The sequence below is a fragment of the Furipterus horrens genome, unplaced genomic scaffold (assembly GCF_987537825.1).
Source record: "Furipterus horrens unplaced genomic scaffold, mFurHor1.1.pri manual_scaffold_3, whole genome shotgun sequence".
NCBI lineage: Eukaryota > Metazoa > Chordata > Mammalia > Chiroptera > Furipteridae > Furipterus > Furipterus horrens.
In genome coordinates, this window is record NW_028327173.1 from 61,028,965 (window position 1) to 61,044,073 (window position 15,109).

The 15,109-nt window shown below is 36.9% G+C and overlaps 1 protein-coding gene across 7 annotated transcripts in view; it reads left to right on the forward strand.

Moving 5' to 3' along the window:
* Positions 1–15,109, forward strand: part of ADGRL2 (adhesion G protein-coupled receptor L2) — a 265,175-nt gene that overhangs the window by 219,775 nt on the left and 30,291 nt on the right. For 4 of the 7 annotated variants that reach the window (XM_090269667.1, XM_090269668.1, XM_090269663.1 and 1 more), the window contains exons 7-11: positions 1,094–1,387; positions 1,935–2,038; positions 2,905–3,090; positions 3,938–3,976; positions 6,758–6,941. In XM_090269667.1, the coding sequence (XP_090125793.1) occupies positions 1,094–1,387; positions 1,935–2,038; positions 2,905–3,090; positions 3,938–3,976; positions 6,758–6,941 (807 nt within the window). The remainder of the gene's footprint in view (positions 1–1,093; positions 1,388–1,934; positions 2,039–2,904; positions 3,091–3,937; positions 3,977–6,757; positions 6,942–15,109) is intronic. The other 3 variants (XM_090269669.1, XM_090269670.1, XM_090269666.1) reach the window with 1 other exon arrangement.

Genomic DNA, 15,109 nt, shown 5'->3' on the forward strand with positions numbered 1-15,109 from the left:
AATTTAAGGCATCATATGTATAAGGTTTTAAGAGCCAGTAACTATAAGTGTTGATAAAACTTTAGTGTGATCACCTTATAGAATTCAAATTATAGTATTGAAGTTTTACTGACACTTTTTGTTATTGTTTAAACTAATTAAATGGTAATTAATGAAGGAGACATAAGCTCTATTAATTTTTTAAACTACTTGATTTAACAGTTTGAAAGTAATATTGGAAGTCAAAAAACAACCTTTTAAAAACTTTTTTGTTAATTTCTACTTTGAAATGTATCACTGTAGTTCCTTTTCTACTGTTAAGGGTTGGTAAGATAGATAGGACTGGTTTTGAATTAGGCATGATTTGATCTAACCTGTTACCTTGATAGGCAATTACATTATAATCTCTTACCAGACCCAGTTGCTTTTTTGATACCTATGTTTTCAAAAGTAAAGAAGCTGAAGCCTCAGATGTGTTTCCTTCCTAAACAGCACAGGCAGCCAAACTTACATTCTGCTCAGATCTAATCAGGTGTGCTCAAAAATCTCTCAAGCGAGAATGGCTGCTGGGTAGAAGGATGTCACAGATTTATTTTCCTGCAAGATGTAGAGTGGGTGACTTTAAGGTTTCTGTATTCCTAATTATATGTAACTGTCAGGTTTTTATTGGTATGTTGAATTTGATTGGTTATAGAATAGAAATTTATACAAGAAAAGAATTTTTCTAAATTATTTACTAGTGGCAGAATGCCCTTGGTTTGTATGTTGAAACTTTGTCTATAACTGTCCGTTTCCTGTTAGATGAAATTATACTTTATATTATCAGATATTTCATTGAGAAGTAAACCTAACACAATTAGAGTCACACAGTAAATCTGTAGTAAAGCCTAAACTGCCTTTGCTTAGGTAACAATATAAATAAATTGGAATAATTAAAGAGATTTATTTTTTCTCCCAACTACTGATGTTTTCAGTAATACTCATTTTCTTGGTTTTGGGGAAGTTGGATGGGTGGGCTTTTGTGTGTGCATGCTTGCACACACATGTTCATGTAAGTGCATGTGTGTGAACTGTGTGTGTGTTTGAGATTAACATGCTCGTCTTTTTTCCATAGTGCCTACCACAGCTGTGACAGTAACTTCTTCAGCTGAACAATTCAAAACCACTGTATCAACCACAAGCACTACTTCACAGAAAGGCCACATGAGCACAACTGTAGCTGGATCCCAGGAAGGAAGCAAAGGGACAAAACCACCTCCAGCCGTTTCTACAACCAAAATTCCTCCTGTAACAAATATTTTTCCCCTGCCAGAGAGATTCTGCGAAGCATTAGAAGCAAGGGGGATATGGTGGCCTCAGACACAACGGGGAGTGATGGTTGAACGGCCATGTCCCAAGGGGACAAGAGGTAGTTTCTGTAAAATACTGTATATGTACATTTTATAGATTTTACTTTAGGTAGATTCTGAATTAGACTGAAGTGATTTTACTTGATGAAGGATCTATTTCGTGAACTTGATTATTCTTGATACTTTGGTAATATAGCATCTGTAGGCAGCTTAAAGGTTTTTAAACTGTAAAAATTACCTACTGTCAGATCCTTAATTACCTCACTCTCTTAAAGACCAAGGTCAAGGTCAAGCCTGAGATTTTTGCCCATGGACTCTAGTGAGTCTTCCTAACAGCTGTCTTTCTCATTACGTGCCATTTTGGATGAGTCCCAAGAAAATCAAGGGTTTTTGTGGTTTGTTGTAAATGTCTGATATTTCTATGCTGACTTTATATTTACTGTTCATAATCTGCGATTCACCCTACTTTCTGTCAGTTATTGTCAACTACTTCCATTAGCGTTTATTCAAAATTCAACACACAGGGTAGGATCATCATAGCTGAGTTCCCAAATGTATGCAGAAAAATGGTTTCAATTTCACTGTTGTTTTCTACATCTGTTGTAGGAACTGCCTCGTATCTCTGCATGGTTTCCACTGGAACATGGAACCCTAAGGGCCCCGATCTTAGCAACTGTACCTCACACTGGGTGAATCAGCTGGCTCAGAAGGTTGGTTGGCACCTTTTATTATGATGCACATTGGTGATTAAGGGCTTTAACTTCTAACATAAATAATTTAGCTTTGTAGGTTAAAACCTGCTTCAATACTCTTTGTTCAGTATAAAAGTAAAAAATTATGCATCGTTTTGTCTGTAAACTATTCAAAGTTACATATGTTTTGGGGCATGCTGTTTTCTTTGTTAAGCTTTTTAATGAGTACATACTTGCTTAATTTCAATCATATTTAGTTAGTTCTGTTTCTTTTGATGTTTGTAAGAAAAATAGTGCATTGGCCTAATAAATCAAATACCATTATGTTTGCAACTGAATCCACAGAACACAAGCAGATGTTTATATCACAGATGATTTTGATAGAATAAGCACAAATATTTACAGCGAAAATATAAGTAAAATATTTCATATTACAGTAGAATTCAGTGACATTTTTGTTTCTCCTTTGCCTTCAACCTTTCTGAAGTGTAAGCAATATATAATAACTCTAGGTATCATACTGATTACAATCCGATTTAAATTTCTGGATCATTGGAATAAATAAATAGATTTTTAAGTAGCAGTTTAAAATGGTGGCAGTGAAATGAGAGAGCTGTATGAAAATTTTTACAAAGGGATTTCTGTTTTTCTCCCCCCACTTTTTTTTTTTTTTTTAAATGTCTGGTTAAGAAGTTATTTTGTGTTGAGAATCTGAGAACCTTTAATCATCTAAAATGAAGAGAAAGCTATTTATCTCAAGTAGTTGCAGATTTTGACACATTTGCAAATATAGTTTTCACCACAACAAAGATACTCAGGAGAAGAATGAAAAGCCGCAAACAGAACAGGAAATATTACTGAGATAATGTAAATTGGCATTTCAGATCAGAAGTGGAGAAAATGCTGCTAGCCTTGCCAATGAACTAGCTAAACATACCAAAGGGCCGGTGTTTGCTGGGGATGTGAGTTCTTCAGTGAGATTGATGGAGCAGTTGGTGGACATTCTTGATGCACAGCTGCAGGAACTGAGACCTAATGAAAAGGATTCAGCCGGACGGAGTTATAACAAGGTAAGTAAGAATTTTCTGTTACATTCAATTAGACATTTGTACGGCAGCTCTGGATTCAGTAATAGCAGTGACTGCCAAACCTCTGACCCCTTTGACATACACTTAGAAACAAAACTTCTAATTTGGTTTATGTCCTAAGAAAGAATTACAATTGAAAAGGGAGCAATATGGCTTTAACAACAACAACAAAAAAGTTAATTACTCAAGAGTGATCTTAGTTGGTGGCAAAATTTACCTTCCGGTGTATGGTCAGTAGTCTCACTTTCTAATGCATTATCTGCACTTGGAGAGGCTCTATGTAGAGATTGTGTTCTGCAATGCCCATACTGTGTATGCTAGTACATTCAACTCTCAGCGTTGGAACACAATTGTGATGCAGATAGTCACGTTAGCCAATGAAATACTGTTTTTAATGGCCGGTTTTGGGAGAAGGACAAATGTCCCTCTCGAAGAGTACAGTATATTAGTGCTATTAACTTTTCATACTGTGACAAACATCGAGTAGTTATTTTACCCATACTAGAAGTGTTCAGATGAGATTCATATGAATCCAAAATATGTGGCTAATATGGTTTTATAGGGAGAAAAATAGACCTTTTTTTCCTTTTGACCACACATTTTGTCTCTAGTTTTATCAAGATACTTTGGATTAGTATACTTTGTAACGTACAAGTAAAAACGGTAAACACACATATTGGCAGTCAACGGAGACCCATGAAAATCCAGGAGACTATGATACCTGATAATGTGAGCTCAGGAACCCCAGCTTAATTTTTGAGGATTTCTTCTTTCCTCATTTTCAACAGATACAATCTAACCTCTGATTTTCTTTTCTTTTACTAAAAAGCTCCAAAAACGAGAGAAGACATGCAGGGCTTACCTTAAGGTATCTCTCCTGTGCTGTCACCCTGCTTTCTCCCTTCTTCAGCTACCTGCCACGCTTTATCATCTTGCTGCATGATCCAATGTATTTCAGTCTTTGATTTTATATAATGTGCCCCATATCAGCTGTACAAATGTTGGCTTTTCACAGGTATATTACTCTCAGAATGAGCAAATAATTTATTTTTATAATTTTTGCTGTTTTTTTTTTCCATTTATCCAAATGTACAAGAATTTTAATGAAATATCCTCTGAATTGGAGTCTCTCTGTTTCCTGTTGTCACCTCTGTGGATTGAAAAAACAACTTGTATAACACAGCTATGATATATTCTCGGCAGTTTATCATATCAAAGACTGTGTAGTCATAATGTATGTGCATGAAAAAGTCACTGCTTTCTTATCTGTGGTATACTCTTAAAAAAATATAGGCTTTGCCTGAAATTTTTCGGGGTCATTTCTAGTATCAGGTTGATATTGGGAAGGGTCACAAGAAATGAAATATAAATAATGTAACAGTGCTATCAATATGTGTTATATGTTAGTTTTTATCAGGCTGATGGGAACAGAAAGCCTCTGTTTGGCTGAGCATCCTTGTCTGTTCCAGCCAGTTTTCCATCTGTGTGTATCCAAGTAATAGGAAATATTCCGAGTGAGGCCAGCAGAGCAATGATGCCGTGCTAGTTCTGTCTGATAGGTCAAAATAATAATACCATATTTCATTTTGTTTCATTCTGAATTTTAAATGTTCTTTTGGGGTGGGGGATAGTTTCTTCCTAACCTTACTCATCAGGGAACCATATCCCTAGTTAATCAAACCTTGAAGAACTCATTCTTAACACGTGACAATAAAACAAAAGAACTTCGTAGTTTTGTAGAACAGGTTATTCAAAAGCTATGGCTTCACCAATATTAGTTGGCAAGGTCTAGAAAAAAAATGGTGTCTTACTAATTGCTGATAGACATTGTGGGATCTCAGAACTTTACAAGAAAAGGTGGTGGGAAAGTCTGTTTTTAGATAGTAATATTCTGAAAGTCCCTTTTAGCCTTTTTTTATGGGGACAAAGAACAACTAAAGAGTATAGAATTTTCCATACTGAGATTTTCAGTTCCCCATAAAGGTATTTGTTAATGTGTGAAATGTAATAATTGGTATGTTGCCCAGGACATATATCTCAGTAAGAAAAAAAATAGCTTTTTCTCTTTGGCAGGGAGAGACTACTTCAGGAATATGATTAGGCTAATGATCATTTTGATTCCACTAGAAAAGTACAAATGGTAATAAATAAGGAGTGTTTCATATTAATAAAACCATGTCATCAGTGAGTTGTGTGTATACATAGTAAATTTCAACATGACTTTTAATTTCTGACCAGTGTCATTTTCAGTATGTTACAAATAAGGTTCTCTGTTTTCAGATAAGACAAGTAAAACTCCTTAAATTACAAATCAGAAGCTGACTTACACTATGCAAATGAAGCGTTTCTAGCTTTGTGACAGGATTCATTTGTAACTTAGATTAGAGGCTCTGGTCGGTATTTCTTGGTGACTAATGAATCTGGCCTCCGCAGACCAATTTCTGTTCCACTCTAGTTAATGGCTGAAGCAGTATCAGTATGAGCATTTTGACTATTCTGTCTCCCATTAGAGAAAGGAAAAAGGCCTTTACCGGCACTTGGAAGTATCTTCACCTGCCAGGAAGGTCATGGTGGCTCACAAGGCGGACAGAACAAGAATATTAAGATGGATTAAGCTAATTAATCTTACTGTGACAGTAGCCTCAAACAACCCCCCCCCGCCAGTTATTTTACTATAGTACCTCAAATTAGCAATTGTTGTTCTTTGTACAATGTATGTTCTTTTTTTTTCCATGTGTGATTACCAGTAGATCTAAACAGTTTATATATGGTCTTAATGACACATCACGATTTAGTAAATGGGATAGAATAAATAAACTTAGTGATTTCAGCTATCCAAGCCATAGTGTACAGCGAGAGTAACCATCAGTACAAAATCCTACCTTCAATTGCTTAACTGCCTGCGTTATGTATTTATTTAATGTTATTTTCCACAATAATAAACTGAATCTATGTATGTGAGTATTAACAACTTGGATGTTTAAAAAGACTTTATTCTGCTTTTCTGTTTCTATTAAATTATTGGGATAGGCTTTAAATATTTTGATTCTTGATTCCTTTAGAAACAGATCATTGTTAGGATTTAAGGTGTACTCTCAAGTGTTTTTTTAGTTGGACAGGGAACTGGAAGAGTGAAAACATTCATAGATAGTTTAAAAACTTTGAAATTATCTTGTTTTTTCCCCAATGGATATACACAATGTGATAAGGCATTATTTTGGTTATTAAATTTTGGTTCACGTTCCAAAAAACAATGTTTTACTTTTGAAGCATAACTATTAGGCTACTCCAGAGGCATCAGTGTTTTCTATTTAGAATCTAAGTTTTGTGATTATAAGGGTAACTATTCAGGTTAAGAGCTGACACTGGTTGCTTTTTTTTTTTTTTTTTTCAACAACTGAAATGATCAGATAAGCAGAAAAGCATCTTTTTACACTTACTCTAAAGTCAAGTAGTAGTCTACTACTCTTCAGTTGATCCTGTTCTGAACCTGTCAGATACTTTACAAGTTGGCCAGATATATATCGCCCAGGTGTTGAGATAAGAGGAATAGTCAGGACAGGTGTTACAGTTGTCACTAGTCAGTGATTGAAAATCACCTTGATACTAGAAGTAGTCAAAACTAAGGTTGGTTTTCTAATGGATGCAGGCAATTGTTGACACGGTGGACAACCTTCTGAAACCTGAAGCTTTGGAGTCATGGAAGCACATGAATTCTTCTGAACAAGCGCATACTGCTACAATGTTACTGGATACGTTGGAAGAAGGCGCTTTTGTCTTGGCTGACAATCTGGTAGAACCTACCAGAGTCTCAATGCCTACAGAGAATATTGGTAAGTGAATCTGTTTTTAGGTTTAATCTTGGTTTAGAAGATAGATGTTTAGGCAAATGATGTTTTCATTCTGAATCTGTTGAGTTATTTCCCAGTGCCAAACTTCTTTTTTGTTGATTATTTTTATCTATGAACAAGAGATATTATTGATCACATTTCACAATGCAAAAGCCAAAATCCATTCTATATCTTTTAAAAGTTGTTGTCATGTGGTTTCCTTTTCCAACTGAAAAATCATTAAGTACTTCAGTGCCTGAATATGGATCACGTAAGTAATGAAAGTGCTTGCTATGGAATTGTGGCAAATGATTTTCTATTTGATATAATATGTTCCCAATGAATTTAAATTACTTTTTGGAATGTGTTCTCCCAGTCAAATATTTTAAGCAAACAGAATTTGAACCAAATGTTTATATTAAACACAGCTGCCTTCAGGTGAAGATGTAATCGGTGAACTACAGCTTCCATAATACAGACTATCCATGCTGCATAGATTGCAAAATAGCTGCCGATAGTTTTGAAACATAATGTAGAATGTATCTTCTGGTGATAAGAGGTAGGAATTGTGATATTTGAAAGAAGTACAGTAACTAAAGTCAAATTATATTAATTTAGGCTTAACTGATTTATAATTGTTGATTATTCAGTGAGTTTGAGCTTAGATGAAGTTTTATAGTATCACTTAGTAAAGTAAAAAAGTTTCCCAAGCATAAATGTAAAAAAATCCAGAACAGATCATAGACTACTGTTTTGGTTTACCAAAAGAGTATGTCTCTGGAGCAGCAGATATTGAATAAGTGTTGCTATCTGAGATGCCATATGTCATTACCTAATTGTGTCTGCCTAAATCATGGGACTTTAAACTTTAAAATGTAGAAAAGTAAGGTATATAAAAGAACTAGACAAAAATCAGATTATAATACTTGAAATTAAATTCAGACTTTAAGTTTATTTAACTGAATGAATTTTTAAAAAGAAACTATTATTAAAATCAGGTTTTTATTTAGTGTGAGGTTGTGGAATGATTAACTCAATAACTTCAAATTAAATGAAGTCTAAATAATTTGGTTTGTCATGATTTGGGACACCAGTCATAAGGAAAATGATACTCTACCATAGCCGTAGTAATACAGAATGAAGAAGGCTTCTTCTTTCTGGCTAAAGCTTCTGTTACTTTTGAGGTTAATTTATTTAGTAGTCTAATAAAATTGCTAAGATGTATCTTAAGCAAGGCTTCTCACATGTTTTCAATGACATACCCATAAGGATAAAGGAATGTGGATGTGATGATCTTAAGAGGATGACTCACAGAAAGTATCATTTGAAGTGGCATGTTATGACCTCAGTTTGTTTTCTGAGTCTTCAAAGGCTATTTTTAAAACAAAACAAAATTAAAAAAACTAAAATTTCCTTCTTATGATCTTTCTAAGACTGCCAGAAAATTCTGTAGGCCAAATTGATAATCTGTGTTCCCATTGGCCTCGCATAATGCAGAACAACTTTTACTGTGTGTTGGAGGTATTTTTTCTCAGTTTAAGACAAGTCTGAAAACGTAAATGTCCAGGAATATATTTTTCCCAATACTTGTGTTTTTTTGGAGTGTTAAAGGATTATTCTTCATACTCTTTCTTTCTTCATCTTTAATTAAAGAGAACATTATGGGTGGGGATGTAGTACTCATTTTTGACTTTTCAAAAATAAGTCCTTGAATTTACTATATGCATATATTGATTACCCAAGAACTATCACTGAAAGTCATTTTTCATATCCTAATATTGTTATGCATTTTTATTTCCTAAGATAGAAATAATTTTGTGACAAATATACATGATTTAGTGTGAGGAATATATACAACTTTTTCCTAAGACTTGGTCTCACTTGAGAGGAGAACTAAAATGGCCCACTGTCCTTTTATGTCTTCACTCTTAATGCTCTTATCTAAATTTAGGATGTGGTTATTAAGACAATTTGATTTTTCTCCTTAGTGATTTCATCTTGAATTCTTAATTTACTCTATTGTATGTTTTTTCCTTATGCATGACCTCATAAACAGAGAAGGAAAACTCTGATTCCAAAAAACCTCCGCTGCCTTGCGGCATACCTCTTCAGGGGAAAGGCTAAGGGAGTAAACCCCGACAGAAAATCCGGAGCCGGAGTCCCTAAGGCGGTTTGACGTTGTAGTCAACACCGGCAACTCCTGCGGCGCACCTGAACCCAAGCTGTATTGACTCCGTCTTTCCCTTGGATCCTTCAGCTGCGAAGAGAGGGGGGGTCTGCTGCATGGGCAACAGCAGACCCTCCATATCACCCTGCCCAGGCTCTAGCTTCAGCTTCACTGGAGAGGACACTCCAGCGTCATCGCAAGATGTCGATTCAACACGGAAGGAGACAGATACCGTGTCACTCCCGAGTCGAACTGCACAGCCATTCTCGGCAGTGCAGATAGACTCTTAAGAAGCTACACCATTGTCTCTCGAGACGGACGGCTGCCGACGACGACGACGACGATGACCTCATAAAAATAGTATAATTATATTTATAATTAATTATATCTGGCATAGCTTTAAAAAAATGAACTTTGAGCCTTAATTTATATACACTAAGAGCAGCTGTTGAAAGTACACAGTTTGATGAGTTTTGGCAAATGCGCACCCATGTGACCAGCATCATGGTCAGCATTTCTGTCACCTCCAAGGGGTTTCTATGCCCTTTTGCAGCCTGTCTCCTTATAGCCCCAACTCCAGGCAACCACCGGTCTGTTTTCTGTCACTCTCATTTAGTTTTGCTTTTTCTAGACCTGAAGTTGAATTGAATCATATTAAATTATAATACAGTAGTCCTTCTCTATATGGCAGCCTCACTGAATCGCAGGGTTTTTAAAAATATTATATTTAATTATTTATCGCGGATTTTTCACTATAGTGGGATTTTGCGGTACTGTATACGTATGTTGTTAAAGTTACATAGATTTAAGAGTGTAGAATATGTTTAAGAATATAAGTAGGTTTATAAAAGTGTGGAAAAGGTTAATAAGGGAATGGGGAAGGTTAATAAGGGACTGGGAACAGTTTATAAGTGTCTGGGAAGGGTTTATAAAGCCTTAAAATATATATGAATACTAAAATAAATGTAAGGTTCCTACTTCGCTGATTTTTACCTATTGCGTGGGGGTCAAGAACATAATACCCGTGATAAGTGAGGGAATACTGTACATACTCTTTCTTGATCTTGCTGCTTTTTACACACAGCAGTGTTTTTGAGTTTCATCCATGGTGGTGCAAGCATCAGTAGTTCATTCCTTTTTGTTGGTGAATAATATTCCACCACAAGAATGTACAACTATTTGTGTATTTACTCGTCAGATATTTAGGTTGTTCACACTTTTTGGTGGTTATTTTTATACTGCTCTTTACCCATGTCATTTTACCATGGGTACAATGATTGTTCCAGTTGCTCCACATTTTGACCAACATTTAATATTGTCTTTTAAATTTTAGACTAGTGGTTTGTAGCAGCATCTCATTTTGGCTTCATTTTGCATTTGGGTGATTGCTAAGTGACATTTTGTTGGTAACTCTTCGACTTTTCATCTGCTTATTGGCCTCATCATATAGTTTGCCGATTTTTAATTGGATCGTATGTCTTTTCAGTAATAAGTTAAAAGGATTCTTTATATATTCCCAAAACACATCTTTTATGGAGTATATGTATTCTGAATGTTTTCCCTCAGTATGTGACTTTTTTATTTTATTTTTTATTTTCTAAGTATATTTTATTGACTATGCTGTTGCAGTTGTCCCAGTTTTTTCCCTTTGCTCCTCTCCACCCAATATTCCCTTTCCTTCCAGCAATTCCTCCTCTTCCCCCTTAGGTCATGTCCATGGGTCATGCATGTAAGTTCTTCGGCTTAATCCTTTACTATACTATACTTAACCTCCCCTTGTCCATTTTGTACTTACCAGTTATGCTTCTTAATCCCTGTACCATTTCACCAACTGTCCCCCTATCCCCTCCTAGCTGACAACCCTCCAAATGATCCCCATACTTAGGATTCTGTTCCTGTTCTGGTTGTTCGCTTATTTTTTTTATTTTTTATTTTTTTAGATTCAGTTGTTGATAGTTGTGAGTTTGTTGTCATTTTAATGTTCATAGTGTTGATCTCCTTTTTCTTAAATAAGCTCCTTTAACATTTGATATAATAATGGCTTGGTGATGAACTCCTTTAGCTTTACCTTGGCCTGGAAGCACTATCTGCCCTTCCATTCCAAATGATAGCCTTGCTGGATAGAATAATCTTGGTTGCAGGTCATTTGTTTTTATCACTTTGACTACTTCTTGTCACCCCCTTCTTGTCTGCAAACTTTCTTTTGAGAAATCAGCTGATAGTCTTATAGGAACTCATTGGTAGATAACTCTTCTTTTCTCTTGCTGCTTTTAAAATTCTCTCTTTAATCTTTGGTATTTTAATTACGTGTCTTGCTGTGATCCTCTTTGGGTCCAACATGTTTTGGACTCTCTGTGCTTCTTGGACTTGAATTTCTATTTCCTTTGCCACATTAGGGATGTTTCCTTTCATTATTTTTTCAAATAAATTTTCAATTTCTTGCTCTTCCTCTTCTCCTTCTGGCACCCCTATGATTCAGATGTTGGTATGTTTAAATTGTCTCGGAGATTCCTAATCCTCTCCTCATTTTTTTCCCCTTCAATTCTTGTTTCTTCTTTCTGTTCTGGGTGAATGTTATTTCTTTCTTTTGTTCCAAGCCATTAATTTGAATCTTAGCTTCCTTCCCATCACTGTTAATTCTCTGCCTATTTTTCTTTATTTCACTTTGTATATCCTTCACGTCGTCTTTTATGTTGTGACCATACTCAATCATTTCTCTGAGCATCCTAATTACCAGTATTTTGAACTCTGCATCATCAAGTTGGGTATTTCCTTTTTGTTTAGTTATTTTTTCTGGGAATTTGTTCTGTTCTTTCATTTGGGACATGTTTGTCTCCTTGTTTTGGCTGCTTCCCTGTATTTGTTTCTATGTATTAGGTAGAGCTGCTTTGACTCCATTTCTTGGAAGTGTTGCCTAATGTAGTAGGTGTCCTGTAAGGTTCAGTGGCACAGCTTCTATCAATCTGGGTAGTCAAGGTGCACCCTTCATGTGGCCTGAATACACCCTACTTTGTAGTTGAGTCTTGGTTGCTATTGGGAGAGGCTTACCCAGGCCAGTCAGCTGGAGTGACTGGCTGTGACCACTGACCACCAACCTCCACCCTCCATGGAGGATCATATGTGTAGAGGCGGGGTGTTGGTGCTTTGACATGGCCTGTAGCTGTCCACTGGGTGTTCTGGCCCTGGGTGGTGCAGGCCAAGGTCAGCCCCCACCTGTGTCTTGCCTGGGGCACCCTGCCTGAGCTATAAAGCAGTCAGAGATGACTGCTACTTGTTCTGGGCTTTGAGATTCCCAGGGGAAGTCAAGCTGTGATTCTAAGCTGGCAGATGCGAGTGCCTGGCCTGGAGCTCACTGAGGCCAGCTGTTGCCTGTTTGAGAGGATTTCGGAAGTTGTGCATCATGGGCCAAGACCAGCCATTCATATGGAAAAGCAGCTGGGGTAGTCCTGTAAGTTGGGTGGTGCAGAGTCTCTGGGGATTTCCAAGGCTGGTCAAATAGTGTTAGCCGGTTGGTGGAGTCTGATATGGCACCAGGTTTCCTGCTCTTTGTGGGGAGTTTAGAAAGGAGACAGTGGCCTCTACTTGCCTTGATGCCAGACACCTCAGTTTCTCCCTGTGTGCCACTGCTGCCCTGGTGCTGGAGCTCAGAGGGAGTGGGTCTGAGTAAGCCCATGTGTGGGTTCTTTAAGAGGAACTGTTTGAGGCTCCAGGATTTTCTTCCACCAGCTCAGTCCTCACTGGTTTTGCAGCCAGAAGTTGTGGGGGCTTAACTCCCTGCCACTGGAACCCTGGGCTGGGGGGGCCTGGTGTGGGGCTGGGACTCCTTGTCCTGAGATATCCCTCCCGAATTTTTATCCACTACACGTGGGTGAAAGACCAGCCAGTTCCGTGTGTGTGTCCATGACCCATCTCAATCGATGTGGTTTCTTTAATTCCGTAGTTGTCAGACTTCCATTCAACTTGATTTCTGATGGTTCCAGTTGATGGTTGTTCCATATATTAGTTGTCATTTTGATGTGGTTGTGAGAAGAAGAGAGCCATATCTGCCTACACCACACATTTGACTGGATCTCAGTATATGACTTTTAAAAAAAAATGTTCTTAGTGATATCTTGAGAGCAGCAGCAGTTTCAATTTTGATTTAAAAAATTGTTAGCTTAGATGTTCAACATCTAAGCTAATCCTGTTTTACTTATTCTTCCCACCGTTGTATTATTTTAAAGCAAGTACTGACATATTATCGTACTGTAAATGATTTATTAAATTATATTATCATTGCCACACTTTAAAAGTAACAAAAATAGCTTCAAAGATAACAAAAATGTGCTTTGGTTTACTTGATTTTTATAAATTTGTTAATACTTAATTACTAAATTTTTAAAACCAGGATACAAATTCATGTTATATATTTGATTGATAAATTTCTTGAGTCTCTTTTAATTAAAAACAATTTCTCCCTACAACTCATTTTTTAAAACCTTTTTCATTGAAGAAATTGAATTGAATAGATAATTTCTTCCATAGAATATCCACATTCTGGATTTGGCTTATTTCATACTCGTGGTATCATGTTACCATGATTGATATATATTGATAATTACTCATAGATCAGGGGGCTTGATCTGATCAGGTTTAAATTTCCCCTCAAGAGCTTTCTATTACATCATATTCAGAAACGCATGTTTGGTTGTCTTTATGATCTTAAATTAACTGGGTATTTCAGGTGTGATCAGCCTAATGCATCCATTATAAAATCCGCTATCATTTATTTTACCCAGTGTGCCTAGCAGCCAACACGATCGTGTCCATCAGTTTAAACTTAGTTACATTGCAGTATCAACCCCCTCTCCCCCCCAGTCGCAGCAGCTGACAACAACAGAAGTTCACTGTGTATTCTTCCTGCCGCGTCGCCCTGGAGGCTCGCTCGTCCTCGGCTCTGCTGCCCCTTGTCTTCAGTGGGCTCCATGTTGTTTCACCTGGGACTGGGCGTTAGGAATATGGTGGGGCTCCTGGCAGAAGCCACGGTTTTCCCTACATGCTTTGTTACTTTCTTTCCCCTTTTCTCTCATTGCAGCAGATACTTTATGATAAATTTGGAAAATGGAAGGACAGAGGAATGTATTGAAATTCTATCTACAGCACTAGCTATGAGTGGGGCTCTGGGTGGCTCTCCTGTGAATCCAGGGCACAAGGGGCAGACCCAAAATAAACCCAGAATTTATTTATTAAAAAACTGTGTGTTTATTCTTACATGTTTAAATTTCAGCCATCTTCAAAGTACTCTCCATTTAATGCAATACACCTATGGAGACTTTTTTCCACTGCTCAAAACAGTTTTTGAGCTCACTAAGTTTGATGCCTTTTAGTACTTCTGCCGTTTCTTGTTTCACTTCTTCTACAGGGACAATACATTTACCTTTGAGGACTTTTTTCATCCAGGGAAACAAAAAGAAGTCACTCAGGGTGACTAAGGAGGTTGGGGCATGAGGTTCAAACTGTTTTTGGGCAGTAACTGCTGAACACTCAACAAGGTATATGCAGGTGTGCTCGTAAATCACCCATCACAAACTGGGCAAACATGTTGAAAGACACTTCAGAATAAATTCACTGAAGCTGGACTCAGCCTCTCACAACACCACCAGCCAATACAGATGGATTCCTAGTACACTCACCTAGCAGGGGACGCCTGCATGAAAAGGGGTCCCCCTCGTATTCGCTTTCAGGAAACATATTGAATGAGGCATATATTATTTCAAGCATACAGAAATAAAGAATATTATGACATGTGTTTCAATGACCCAGCTGAGTCTCATCTTACTATTTTATCATATTTACTTCAGATTGTGGGGGAGTTTCAGGTAATGTGTAAATCCCATGGTCTCTTCCTTCCTGATCCAATCAACTAGGGAGTAACCATCATCCTTAAATTTTTTTGTTAGCATTAGTAAGCATTTTTTAAAAAGGTTTTGTTCTATAGATAATGTACATTTAACAATCACTTTTT